Source organism: Brassica napus, chromosome A9, assembly GCF_020379485.1.
Source record: "Brassica napus cultivar Da-Ae chromosome A9, Da-Ae, whole genome shotgun sequence".
Taxonomy (NCBI): domain Eukaryota; kingdom Viridiplantae; phylum Streptophyta; class Magnoliopsida; order Brassicales; family Brassicaceae; genus Brassica; species Brassica napus.
In genome coordinates, this window is record NC_063442.1 from 37589529 (window position 1) to 37602925 (window position 13397).

General features: G+C 34.4%; 2 protein-coding genes, 1 non-coding gene and 1 pseudogene across 3 annotated transcripts; 1 reads left to right on the forward strand and 3 right to left on the reverse strand.

Moving 5' to 3' along the window:
* Positions 1 to 31: 31 nt before the first annotated feature.
* Positions 32 to 3492, reverse strand: LOC106363656 (FT-interacting protein 3-like). The gene is made up of 2 exons (XM_048741358.1): positions 1184 to 3492; positions 32 to 1072 (listed from the first exon to the last, which is right to left on the reverse strand). The coding sequence occupies exons 1-2, from the start codon at positions 2619 to 2621 to the stop codon at positions 96 to 98; spliced, it is 2415 nt and encodes an 804-aa protein (XP_048597315.1). The 5' UTR covers positions 2622 to 3492; the 3' UTR covers positions 32 to 95.
* A 1140-nt stretch (positions 3493 to 4632) lies between these two features.
* LOC106363657 (RING-H2 finger protein ATL22-like) lies at positions 4633 to 6699 on the reverse strand. The gene is made up of 2 exons (XM_013803367.3): positions 5356 to 6699; positions 4633 to 5136 (listed from the first exon to the last, which is right to left on the reverse strand). Exons 1-2 carry the CDS (start codon positions 6122 to 6124, stop codon positions 4700 to 4702), a joined length of 1206 nt encoding a protein of 401 aa, XP_013658821.2. The 5' UTR covers positions 6125 to 6699; the 3' UTR covers positions 4633 to 4699.
* Positions 6700 to 10358: 3659 nt separating this feature from the next.
* LOC106368485 lies at positions 10359 to 12425 on the reverse strand (annotated as a pseudogene).
* An 810-nt stretch (positions 12426 to 13235) lies between these two features.
* Positions 13236 to 13308, forward strand: TRNAA-CGC. Its single transcript has one exon. It is a non-coding gene; the product is annotated as a tRNA-Ala (tRNA).
* The last annotated feature ends 89 nt before the right edge of the window (positions 13309 to 13397 follow it).

Below are 13397 nucleotides of genomic sequence, written 5' to 3' on the forward strand. Positions count from 1 at the left end.
TGAATAAGAAAAAGAATCCATCGACCTAGAAACCGTCAATACAAAAGCAAAAGCAAAAAAAAAAAAAAAAAAAAACCTCTTTTGACAAGGGTCGGTCACATCATGAGGTGTTCTTTGTTAGGCAATCTTCTGAAGAAGTTCTTGAAGGCAGAGGGCAGATCCAACCGATTAAACGTGAAGTTAACCCATTTAAAAACAAAGACGGTAATGAAAACCTTAACCAGAGACTCCAACGAAAAATAGTAATAGACGAGCAAGACCGGGTAAAGCAGGGCCAGGACGCAAATCAACACGACTGCATTGCTCGTACATAACACCCAAAGCGCGTGAAACCTTTCGAACTGCGACGCAGCTTCCCCCGAAAACACCATCACCTCCGCACCCATAGCTTTCAACCTATCGTACCTCATCTTGAGAACCGCCGGGTCGACAGCCGACGTCGCGTCGAACTCCTCGGCTACCTCGTCAAGCGCCTGCGTGTCGTCGAGTTTCTCGAGCCTCGAGAGCTTCACGTCGAATAGAACCAAAGGAGGAGGAGGACCAGTACCATTCCTCGTCTTGTAATATTCCACCAAGACCTTGATCATTACGTAAACACTGAATGACACGAGGCAGTATGGATATAGATAAACCACCAACCCCAGCGTTAACGGCGGCAGCAACCAAAGAACACAAAAACAGACAGCAAACGTGATCCACTTCGGAGTGTTATCTGTCGTGGACCTGACCTCTGCATCTAACCGACCATACTTGCTTGAGAGCCACGTATAGAAGTCATAAAGCCTTGCGACATTAGCTTTGGTTTTTCTCATACTGAAGTTATTATTCTTCGGCGACAACATATCCTTAACGACTTCAGTTCTCAATGGCGGCTCAGTTCTCGCCAGGTTCTGACAGTTCACACCGACAGCTAACTCTCGCAGTTGGTCGGTCTGTGGAAACCCTAGTGGAGACTTGTAATGAGACTTCGGTAACAGCAAACGGAAAGGAGCCGTAGCAAACGCGTAGGAAGGTGGAAAGAACGTTAACGTTGACGGTGGACAAGCGCAGCGAACCGCTAGCTGAATCTCACCTGCATGATTTTAGAGCTATAAATAGTAAATAAAAAAAATTATAAAAAAAAATCTTTAAATGACTATATTCATTGTTTTATTGGGATGTGCCAAGATCCGGCCATGCTCACCTGTTGTCTTTAAACCTTCTTTCCCTAACACCACGATCGGATAAGAACCAGTGTAGATCCTGTTCCATTGAAGTAAACTCAATGGGATCCTCACTTTCCCGAGCGGGACATGGTCGCCGTCATTCATACTTAAGATGTGATGGTTGTCGTAGACTCCAAGCGTTAAGACAGTATACTTCTCGTATATGTCCCAAGAATACTGCTCGTTCCACTTAGGCGACTTGTTATTGACCATGGTTCGAGTCCTGGCCCATTTATTACCATACTTGGCCACAACATAAGCGTTCCTTTGCTTTTCCACGTTTTTCGCGGGTGTTAAACCGGTTGCACCAAGAATACCAACTTCTAATTTCCCTAACGTACCGGGCCATAACCCTTTTGCGAAAGCTCGGTAATCGCTACAGTATTGGGTGCTTTCATCAAATACATGGTAGGACTGATCAGTTGCTAGCTTCATCTTGAGTCTGCAGGAGAACCGCCTCGTGTCGCCTTCCGGTATGATCTTACCGCCTGGTTCAACGTCGTAGAACAGAGCCGATGCGGCTCCTGGAACTTTAAGCGCTGTCATCTCTGATAGCTTCTTTTCTAATGTCCCTATGCATTGTTGGTGAGGGGGGCCTTTGCCGATAAGATCCCAAAGTTCAAATTTGACCGTTCCTTCTAACGACTCTGATGCTACAAAGATGAGGTCTTGGTTCCAAGACGGGTTCTCGCTTTCGATTGGCTTGGTTTTTAAACAGACTTCACCTGTAAGGTTTTCATTTAGAATTGCCCTCACGTAAACGTTAGGTGTTCGTTTTGCATCGCTAGCAAGCAAATCATGGCCTGAAACAATCGTAACCCTAACGTAACAGAGCCTTGGAGCTAGGTAGAGTTTAGGTCGCGTGTTTTTCACGTATTTAGCACTGACAAGAGACGCCTCGGCAAACCAAGCGTTTGAGTAAACCTCATCGGCTTGTGTACCGAACCAAACCGACATCAGCAACTCCATGTGGTAACCTTCCACAGTGCTCGGTATAGGGTACCACTGAGGAGCCATTCTTGCATCGGGAGGAACCCTAGACGGAATATCAGCAGCCACCTTGAAGTTTTGCTTGCCGATCAAGGTATTGTTAGGAAACTGACCGTCTTTTAGGGCAACGGACAAGACATCAGCTGTAGATTTGTCGAAAGCAAAGACTTGGTTCCAGGCCCCGTCTGGTCCCACTGGTAGATCTCTGGTAGAGGATTGGTAGTTGCCGAGAGTGATCTCAACGATAGGGATACATGCGTGGGTGATAGGGTTTAGGACAGATTTGTTGATGGTTTTGATTACTTCTACGTAAAGAAACTCCATTGGCTCGACGAGGTCATATGAAGAAGTTGGGCCGTTAGGGTTTCGAGTTCCTCTTTCTCCTCCGAGCTTCGGAGAGATTTTCTTAACGGTGTACTGAGCCATCTCTGTAACAAAACCAAGAGATAGAAGAGAGATGAATACAAAGAACAAAATGATTCTATATACACAAATAAATTTTAGAAATTGAGGAAACACGTTGAATTGGTTAATATTGCTGAAAGACCTAACTTGGACGCTAAACAAGAGTCATATTACTACTGAACATAAATCCTCTTAATTCTTGACCCTTTGACCACTAACAGATTAGAACTTCTGAGTTACTTCTTGCACAAGAAAGATCATCAAGAGTAATAAGAAAAAAACTAATGATGACGAACCTTTCTCTGCTGATACAATGAAGAAGGTGAGTATAGGTTTAAGGCTTGATTATCCGTTTGATTATACATTATATATATATATACATACAATAACTAGAGAAACCTAAAGTAAAGAAATGGAACAATTCTCAATTTGCATGGACTGTGAAGAAAGTCTAATATATAGTTTTATATGCAATATTATATTTCCTCAAGTCGCTCATAAACTTTCCCAATATTGAAACTTTACCGAATCTTCATAATTCCGTTATTGAGTTTTGCAAAATTGATGTGTACGTAGTATTTTATTTGGGCTTCATTTGTTGAATATTTCTTAATTAAACATGGTGCTTGGGCTTCGTTTTTACCTATTTTAAGCTATATATTATGGTCAGCGAATGCAGAATTCATTAAAATTAAACACAACCTTTAAAAACTTTTTTCGAGAATCCAAATCCCTTATATATTAAAGGAGAAGCATTGTAATAAATGCATTCACACTATAATATACACGTGGCAGCCTCACAATGATTTGATAATAAATATGTTAACGCGTTCACACTATATTCATAAATGTGTTCACACTATATACTTTTTTATTTTTTTTAATATAAAACTTATGTGCATGGTTCAAATAAAACTTTGGATTTTTCGGTTCGAATCAAAACAAATAACAAATCAAAAGCTAAACTATATATATATATATATATATATATATATATATATATATATTATTTTTATTGTTTACGGATAAAGTTGGGCAAAATATTTATAAGTTTTGATTCAATTCGTTATCCGTTTTGATTTGAACCAAAAAATATGGACATCGTAACTCTACGAAGCAAATCAACTACTAAAATACAATTAAAAAAAACAAATCACAAATACCAATATTTTTAGAAACGGATATCAAATTTGATCTGTTATATGCATATATATACATATATGTACAGAATTATATATATATATATATATGTTATATATATTATAGTTTATATAAGTTTTACAATATTTTTATGGATTAAATTTATTATATTAGGTATTAAAATTTAAAAAGTTAAATAATATTTTATTTTTGTAATAAAATGTTATTATTAAAATTTTCAATTATTTTTTAAATTTTATTATATTTACGGATCAAATCAGATATTCTTTAAAATTCTAAATCATTTCGGATATCAGAGTCAAAGCCTTTTTAATTTTTAATTAATTTTAATTTTATCTTTCATGTATTATTTAGAACAAAAATGTTATTTAATACTAATTAACAATATATTTATATATTTATCATTTATTTTTATATACTTTTACATACATATGCATGTGCACCTTGATGTGAACACTGTGTAAGTATTTACCACCAGTGAAGTATCAATTTTTTTTTGGAAGTTGAAACATTTTTTTTCTTAATGTTTCTTTCACTACCGACCAAATTATAGTAAAATGATTTGTCTTAATAATTTTTTTTTCTTGAACTATTATCCATTTACAAACTATGAAACCATTGGTTCAACATGACGATTATCTAAAATTTATAACATGAAAATAAATAAATAATAATAATTTTTGGATTTTACCGAAAAAAACTAAAAAACAAACGTTCTAACAGAATAAACCAAAATAAATATTAATTTAAAATAATGGTTACATTTTAGGAGATTAAAAACAAAAAAATAACTTAAAACCGAACCGATATCCAGATTAAATAGATTTGTTTTTTTTTATTAAAAATAACAAAACTAATAATCACATCCCGCGCAAGGCGCGGGTTATTACCTAGTTATATATATACAAACGTTACAAAGTTAATTCATACATGCAAAGCTAGTTGCACCCTTCACGTGCGGGAGAGGGATTGCTCCGACAAACCGGACACGAATTATGCAACTTGAGCCACGCATCGATACATTCGGCATGGAAACAATGTTCACATTCTGGTAAGCACCTAACAGTCTCTTTAGTTGCATATTCCGACAAACAAATGGAACATACAACATCATTTGACCCGGTCGGGAGTCTCTTACTCTCACCTAACTCAACTTTCTTGTATGACTCGATCGTAGATTCATCCAGACCCGTCCTCGTGATGACTTGGACGTCGCTTGATGGCTCCGGTGTTACGGCCATGGCGTGTTGTATCTGGGAAGAGACTCTCTCGGAACTGCAGAAGACAAGACCGACGCAGAAGCTCAAGGCGATGAGTGGGCCCATTAGAGAGAGGCAGATTATCTTTAGTACTTGTAAGCTTGTATTGTGGAGTCCTGTTTTCAAAAGCAACAAAACTGGTCAAACGGTGCAACTTGTGTATATATATGTATAATATAATGTACGATATTCTCTAGCTAGTATTTGCCTATTTTAAGATGTTATTGATTAATTATACAAAGTCAATGACTTAATGTGATTATAAAATGCCAACTTGAACAATTAACTAAACAATTCCTTGGGGTTGAAGCTTTCCACCATTAATGGATTAGTACCTGAGTTTACAGAACTGAAGCATTGGACTTGGCGTGTGGTATTGTTTATAAATCCACATCTTGAACCACTCCTCTCACAATATCCACAATCTGGCGAGTCCCATTTGAGCCACAGGTATTGTTGGTTGATGTCAGCATGGAATGAATACGGAAGATGTAACGTCTTAAAGACATGACAAGAAGACGGCATCGAACTGACCTGTTCCAACTCCGTGACAAAGAAGGAGGAAGTGGAATTACCAAGGCACTGGATGGATCTGAAAGATGGTGCGACATTCTCGTCTTTAGGACAGATCAAAACCGTGTAGCTGCGAGGAAGAAACAGAAAAAAAGGAGACCCTGAAGCGTTGAAGCTGAGGAGCTGTCTGGCTAAGCAGCTATCCGGGTCGCTGAGTCGAATACGCTGCCTTCTATAATCGATCTCTTGGACAATAAATGGTTTGGATTTAGGATTCTCTAAGGCTGTCTCGTTGCGATCAGTACATAAGAGTTTGAATCCTGTGTCGCCACAGGACTCAGGTTGCTTGGGGGATAGCCAGAAAGGGAAACGGACGTCTATGTTCCCTCTTCCACAAGTAGATGTGTAGCAAGGATTTGGGTGTGAGGCGTTTAGAAGAGGAAATATGAAGAAGATGAAGAGGAGGAGGAGAAGGAGAGGGGTTTGTTTTGAGAAGGCCATAATGTGGCATGGCACTAAGGGATAGGTATAAGAATTCTTATTGCTACTTATAAATTCATAGAAAAAGTCAGAACAATATATAATATACATGAATCTAATAAGTCAGAACAATATATATAATACATGTATCTTCTTCTTTTTTTTTGAACACATATAATACATGTATCTAATTTGGCATAGTTCTTATATTCATTGACATCGATACGTGTTCTAATATAAAATTAGTTCAACTATGAACTATCTCGCATCTTATATATTAAAACAGAAGTCACAACCTTGATTCATGTGTGATATTTTAAAAAATGGACTCTTTAGATGTTTCATTTATTTCTTAATAACATTTCTTAATCATTAATGGATCATTTAATATAATATCAATCGAATATCATAACAACTCTATTCTATATATCAGCTAAATTTATGAAATGATACACGTATCACATAAAAGAAATTAAAATATGTCATCAAATCATGAGTGAACTATGTCAAAACTATGTAGCACATATGAACTTGTCGTGCTCTCTAATGACCATAGTTCATCACCTTAAGAAAATATTATAACAGAAATATTAAATCACCTAATAAATATATACAGAACCATTATTAAAATGAATCACCTTAATTTTTTAAAAATCTCTGTTACCTTAAAATGAACTCCTTATGGTGTCATGACTTCTAACAGATAAGAAGTTGTGATCTCTAATTTGGATCTATCGTTCATCACAAACGAATGAGGATTCAATTTTGTTTTTCAATACTTTCCAGTCCAGTTACTCAAGTACCTCAAATCAATGTAATATGAAATTTTGTTTTTTTTTTAAAAATTAGTCTATCATAACATTGAAGTGTTGGATTTCCTAATACATGATTCATATTGATCATAAATTCATATTAGTTCATTTAAAAAAAACCCAATCGTACCTAACCGGTTCATAATAATGTTGACTATACAACCGATTCTAAATATATATATATATATATATATACAACCTAAGCCACCAATTTTGAAAAACAAAAATCTGTTACAGTATAAGAATATACCTAAACAAAACGATTTATATGCCATAAACTTTTTATATTTGTTTATAAATCAGCCATAAAATCCTCATAATGTATCTTAAATATATATTTTAACAGTAAATGATGAGCATAACTAAATCAAGTAAATCTTACCTATTAAAACATATCCATAAACGTGTTCTATTTTATTTTAAATTCACAAATCAGTTATCCTCAAATTCACATAATCAATCTATGCTTATTTACTTTTAATAAATCAAACCTACGGCAACTAAACTATTATGTTGTTACCATAAAATCCTCATTTTCTTTTCCTTTTATTTTTAAAGCATTCAAGCCTATGGTATTAGTTTTTATATTTGACGCAAAAACCCAAATCCAAAGAAACAAACAGAATCCGATCAAAAAAAAGTAATACTGAACCCGATTTTTTTTATTAAACATCCAAACTGGTTCAGATTTGAGGTATTTATAAAATGAACTCCTTATGGTGTCATGACCTTCTAACAGATAAGAAGTTGTGATCTCTAATTTGGATCTATCGTTCATCACAAACGAATGAGGATTCAATTTTGTTTTTCAATACTTTCCAGTCCAGTTACTCAAGTACCTCAAATCAATGTAATATGAATTTTTTTTTTTTTTAAATTAGTCTATCATAACATTGAAGTGTTGGATTTCCTAATACATGATTCATATTGATCATAAATTCATATTAGTTCATTTAAAAAAAACCCAATCGTACCTAACCGGTTCATAATAATGTTGACTATACAACCGATTCTAAATATATATATATATATATATATATATATATACAACCTAAGCCACCAATTTTGAAAAACAAAAATCTGTTACAGTATAAGAATATACCTAAACAAAACGATTTATATGCCATAAACTTTTTATATTTGTTTATAAATCAGCCATAAAATCCTCATAATGTATCTTAAATATATATCAATACTATTAAAAGGGAAGGAGTCTAAAAAAATCTACTTATAAAAGTTGTTTGGACCCTTTCATTTAACTCATTATTTTTTTGTCTTATTTTAAATTTATACTAACAATATGTTACCATATATTTCTCTAACAATAATTTAGTCAATTCTTTTATTTATTTAAATCTCACTCCTAAATCCTAATCATTACTATTACTATATTTATCATTTTGATTTTTAATCGTAAAAGTATTGAAACTAATGTTTTATATTATCACTTTTATCATATAATATATGATTTAAAGCAAGATAAATTACAAGACATATATGTGTACATTCTAACTTCTTCTTTCGTTTATAATAAAGTAATCATATCATATATAAACTTTCCCACTAAAATCTCATATCATATACTAAACTTTCAACCGTCTATAGTTTGATAATATTTTCATATTTAAAAATGATTTTTCTGAATATTCATGTTACCTTCACAAAAAGGAAGAAATTCATTGGTTCTATTAAGGCTAACCTGACTTCACGATATTAGTATTGATTATTCAAGATTTTGAAAATTATTTGTTTAGATATTATACTTTTATATACTTTTCACTTAAAACGAATCAATACTATTAAAAAGGAAAGAGTTTTAGAAAATTTAATATAAAAAAGTTGTTGGAGTTATGTATAACTATTTATTATTTTTCTGATAATACATTAATCATTCTAATCATACAATATTTTAAATATTTTTAACAGATCTTAATATTATTCTTTATGATACCTTTACTCAGAAAAATATTTCATCAACCATGTTTTTGTACAATAACGTTAAAAATCTATATCAAAAGGTTGTTGGACCTGATATGGACGTAATATATCCACATCTGTTCGGGTATTTAAGATCCTAAACGAATTTGAAATATATGAAAAATCTGAAAAATATCTGAAACACGAAAAGTATTTGAAACTCCAAACAAATACCAAAAAAGTTCAAATACCTAAAAATTTAAAATCTTATTCAAAATCTGACACGATGAACTGAAAAATACCCAAAATTTTATCCAAATACCTAATTTTTTTTTTAATTTGAAAAATTTACCTGAAATCAAAACTCTTATAGTAAACCAAAAACTTAAAAACAATATTCATAATACCGGAAACATATTCGGAATATCCAAATATACCTAATAAACACATATTTACGATCGGGTCTAGGGTAGGACCCGGACTCAAACAAAGACCTGCGGGTAAAAAAAAAACCAATAGGTTATCTTCTCTGGACCTGAACTAAACCTATAATTTTGGGTCGGTTCGGTTTGTTTTTTTGATCCGGATATAATTCTCATGTCGAAAAGAAACTTACGTAAAAGTGTACATATAAAATCTCAAATAAACTAATTTGTAGATTATATAGCTGTTAAAAATTATATTTTTCGATATAATAAAACTTTGTATTATAATATAATCCAACAACTCCGCGCTTTCCAAGCGCGGGTCAAAATCTAGTATATATTATTCTTACAAATCATAAGGTTGGCCTAGTGTATATTTTTAATTAGTTGTATATATTACATAGAAGAGGAAAAGAATTTGCATACCAGGACTCAGGTTGCTTGGGGGATAGCCAGAAAGGGAAACGGATGACTATGTTCCCACTTCCACAAGTAGAAGATGATGAAGAGGAGAAGGAGAAGGGTTTGTTTTGAGAAGGCTATAATGTGGTATGGCACTAAGGGATAGGTAGAAGAATTGTTAGTACTACTTATAAATTCATAGAAAAAGTAGACAATATATAATTTGGTATAGTAGTATGTAATGTACGACCCTATTCTTATTATGGTCGTTGACATGATATGTGTTAATACAATAAAACTATTTCAACTATCTCGCAGATTATTCTTACAAATGATAAGGTTGGCCTAGTGTAATTTTTTATTATTTCCATATGTTACATAGAAGAGGAAAAAAATATGAATACCAGAAACTTGAAGCTTTTGGATTGTGAAAGAGTAGCTTCCACTAGTCTTTGTTATATTCATTTGTGCATGTGTTTTAAATAGAACAAGTTAACCTCTCTGACTAGTCTTGCAACACATTGTAAAGTTGTAAAATTATATAAGAAAAGAGGAAAAGGATTTGCATACTAGAAATACTTCATAGGCTTTGTGTGAGTAACACATTGTGATCAGGGGACTCAGAGTAGCTGCGGGGAGATTGACCAGAAACTTGAAATATGAATATGTAAATTGTGAAAGTAAATTATTTAGTGTGTATGTGACACTTACCGTTTATTTGTGTTTACGTGAGACATACATCTACCGCTTTCCATGTAACTCTCATTTCTCATAATAATAAAAATCAAGTATATGAAAAGCAACCTTGAAGACTCCAATTTACAAGTCAAAATGACAACAAAAAAGAGATTAAAAACAAAACGAACAAAGTAAAAAATTCCACCATGCTAGTCTAAATTACAAACTTCACTCAGCAAAATTACTTCACCCCACAAAATCCAAAAAAGGTATGTACATAAACAGAGGACTGACAAACGACAGAGGATCTTGAATCAGACACTACTAGTAGAACTTGGATGTGTCTCAAAAGAAGGAGGTGTATGAGAAGAAGGTGAACCAATGGAGCCACGAATCCTGAATATTTCAAGAACAATAAAAGCAAGTAATGTCACTGCCAAAACAAACCCATATCCAATTCTCCATCCATCTTCTCCACTATTAGCCATTCTAATTCCAAGAAGAATGTTCACTGCTCCAAAGAACAAAGAGATTCTCCCGATCCAATGATGATACCAATTCCAGTATCTCCTCATCTTTGTCTCCTTGTGCGGCCGCGCAAAGAAAGCCAAAACCTACAAAACATATCATAAGCATGCATGTTCAACTAAAACTTGTAACCTATATTTAAAGACTTTGATTCTCAAACCTGAAGAATGCTGAGGATTAGAAGAAAGATCCCAATGCCACGATGTGCAGGTATATCTGGTTGGATCCTATTGTAAAGCCGAATCCCGAGAATAACAGCGGCTAAACCGAAGATAAAGCCCGTGAACTGGATACCGATGTGAAGATAATACCAAAGAGGGTCTCTATGTCTGAGATATCGCGCCAGGATTGCTCCTAGAGGAAGTAAGAAACCCCATCCGAGTATCGCCATTACTCCATGTTTTGTCTTCTCCGTAGAAGCTGGCGTTTCTTTGGACGTTACTCCATTTGCTGCATTGACCAAGAAAGAACACATGCACAAGAACATAAGTACGGCAACTTTCCTATTGTAGTAAGAATTTGCATGTAAAATATTTGTTTTACACCATTTTAGTTTTGTTTCTTTATAAGATAATCACAAGTTATATGCACATGAAATATTAGTCTACCAAAATATGTTGTTAACTATAAAAGCAAACGCAAAATACAGATTATTGAGAAGATAGGGTTACAATTTTGTTTTGGTTGCATTAATTTTCATGTGTAATTGCAAACGCAAACGCAAACGCGCTTTTACAATTATCACATTTTCACGTTTTGTATTTACATTTTGCAATTGGCGTTTAATAACATAATCATGAAAAGCCAAGAAAGTCATGTTATGATCGTTACCTTTGGAGAAATCAACGATGACAGTAGTTTTATCATCATGCTTACTCAAACGACCCAGCTTCGAAGGATAAGCTGAGCTAAACGCTAGAATCACTGCTCTACGAGGAACTTTAACGGTAAACTTCACCTGAAAAGCCAAATAAATCATTGCTCCGTGAAGAGCCACCACGGGAGGAACTTTCTGTAACTGTAACTCTCCCTGATCCGGCACAACTTGATCTCTCTCTGTTCCTTGGAGATAGTACTGTTTGATTTTAGCATGACCCTTCTTCGTAATCCACCCCACCATCGCGCTCGATCCCACCATCCTCCCGTCTCTGGAGAATCCGACTCCGACCCACCCGGTTGTATACAGAGCCGAGACTATGATCGTCATCACATTGTCTCTGTTTTCAGAGTACTGCCAAAAAAAAGATTGTTTCTTTTGCCTGCTTTTGAGTGATGAATGTGTAAAGGAATGGTTTTTAAAAGTTTACCCTTAAGACGAATGTGTTCCAGAGAGGTGTACAGGGCATGGAGTCGGAGATGTTGCTGTACGGTGGTGGGAGGAAGTCAGATAAACGAGTTGCGAAACAGAGGTTTTGGGTTGAGTCGTTGATGAAGTTGACGTCATCTGCTAGTAGAAAAGGAAGATCTTGTCCGAGTAGAAGACAGAGGATGTAGAATCCGACGAGGGTTCTCATGGCCAAAGTTGAAGCAGAGACGAGAGGAGTAAAGATGGATGCAATTTTGGTGAGGAGGAAGAAGAAGAAGAAGAGTGATTGAGTTTGGTGGTGAAAGTGGTTGGAGATGGCGATCAATCATAATCACCAAATTGTGTTTTTAATCTTTTCCTTCGATTGGATTTTGAGAAAGATGCTTGGAGTTGATGTTTTCACTGGTGGAGTATCGGACAAGTTATGTCCCCTCTGTCACTAAACCGACACGTGAACCGACAGAAAATATACCAAAAGTAATATGCTTTTTGCCAGTTAAAACAATTGTCAATTGCTATATGAGGTTGAAAAAATAGTGAAATCTTTATAAAGATAATTGAGAATCTGGAGTTTTACTTTGCTTATTTTGAGGAAAAGATGACAGAGATGGGAGTAGGGTCCTAACTGGACCAGACTGGGAAGTGGATCAGTCATAGTCTGAATCATTACTCATTAGGTACATTTGGTCAGTATGGTCCCCTTAGGCGATATTGTAACAGAACTTAAAAACAAAGTAAACTATAACAATTAAGTTAATAATTAAATAACTTTTCAGTTTAGTTTATAAAACTTTCATTAGTGTGGTACAAAAATCTTTGCCGCCTCAATGATTATAAGTTTATCACCAATCATGTACAGACGTATTTAATTATTGTTTGTTTGTTTTTGTTTTTGGGTTACGATTTTGCATGTGTTAATGTTCATGTTTATTTTGTATTCTTCCATATGAACCAACAATCTTCTATCATTTTAGAAAATTTATTTGTTTAGTATAAACGTCAGAAAAAACATAAATTTCCCGTTTGTATCTCATATTTTCCTGCATATTCCACAGAAACATTTATTAGGAAATTGAAATTTTTGTATGTTTTAGAAATGTAAAAACAACTTTTTGATTAAAGTATTAATAGTTTAACCTTAGTGTAATCATCAAGGGGATGTAGCTCATATGGTAGAGCGCTCGCTTCGCATGCGAGAGGCACGGGGTTCGATTCCCCGCATCTCCATTTTTAGAAATTTCTTTATTTTAACGCCTCTGCTTTGTCTTCTTTTTGCATATTCTCCATTGGTAAAGAGGCCTGCCCACTAATTATAA

Excerpts from the sequence above, each read along its gene's own strand:
- LOC106363656 (XM_048741358.1), bottom strand. The coding sequence starts at position 2,621 with ATGGCTCAGTACACCGTTAAGAAAATCTCTCCGAAGCTCGGAGGAGAA. Across the intron at positions 1,073-1,183 it reads AGAAGGTTTAAAGACAACAG|GTGAGATTCAGCTAGCGGTT; the intron begins GTGAGCATGGCC and ends AAAATCATGCAG.
- LOC106363657 (XM_013803367.3), bottom strand. The coding sequence starts at position 6,124 with ATGTATATTATATATTGTTCTGACTTTTTCTATGAATTTATAAGTAGC. Across the intron at positions 5,137-5,355 it reads CTTCAGTTCTGTAAACTCAG|GACTCCACAATACAAGCTTA; the intron begins GTACTAATCCAT and ends TTTTGAAAACAG.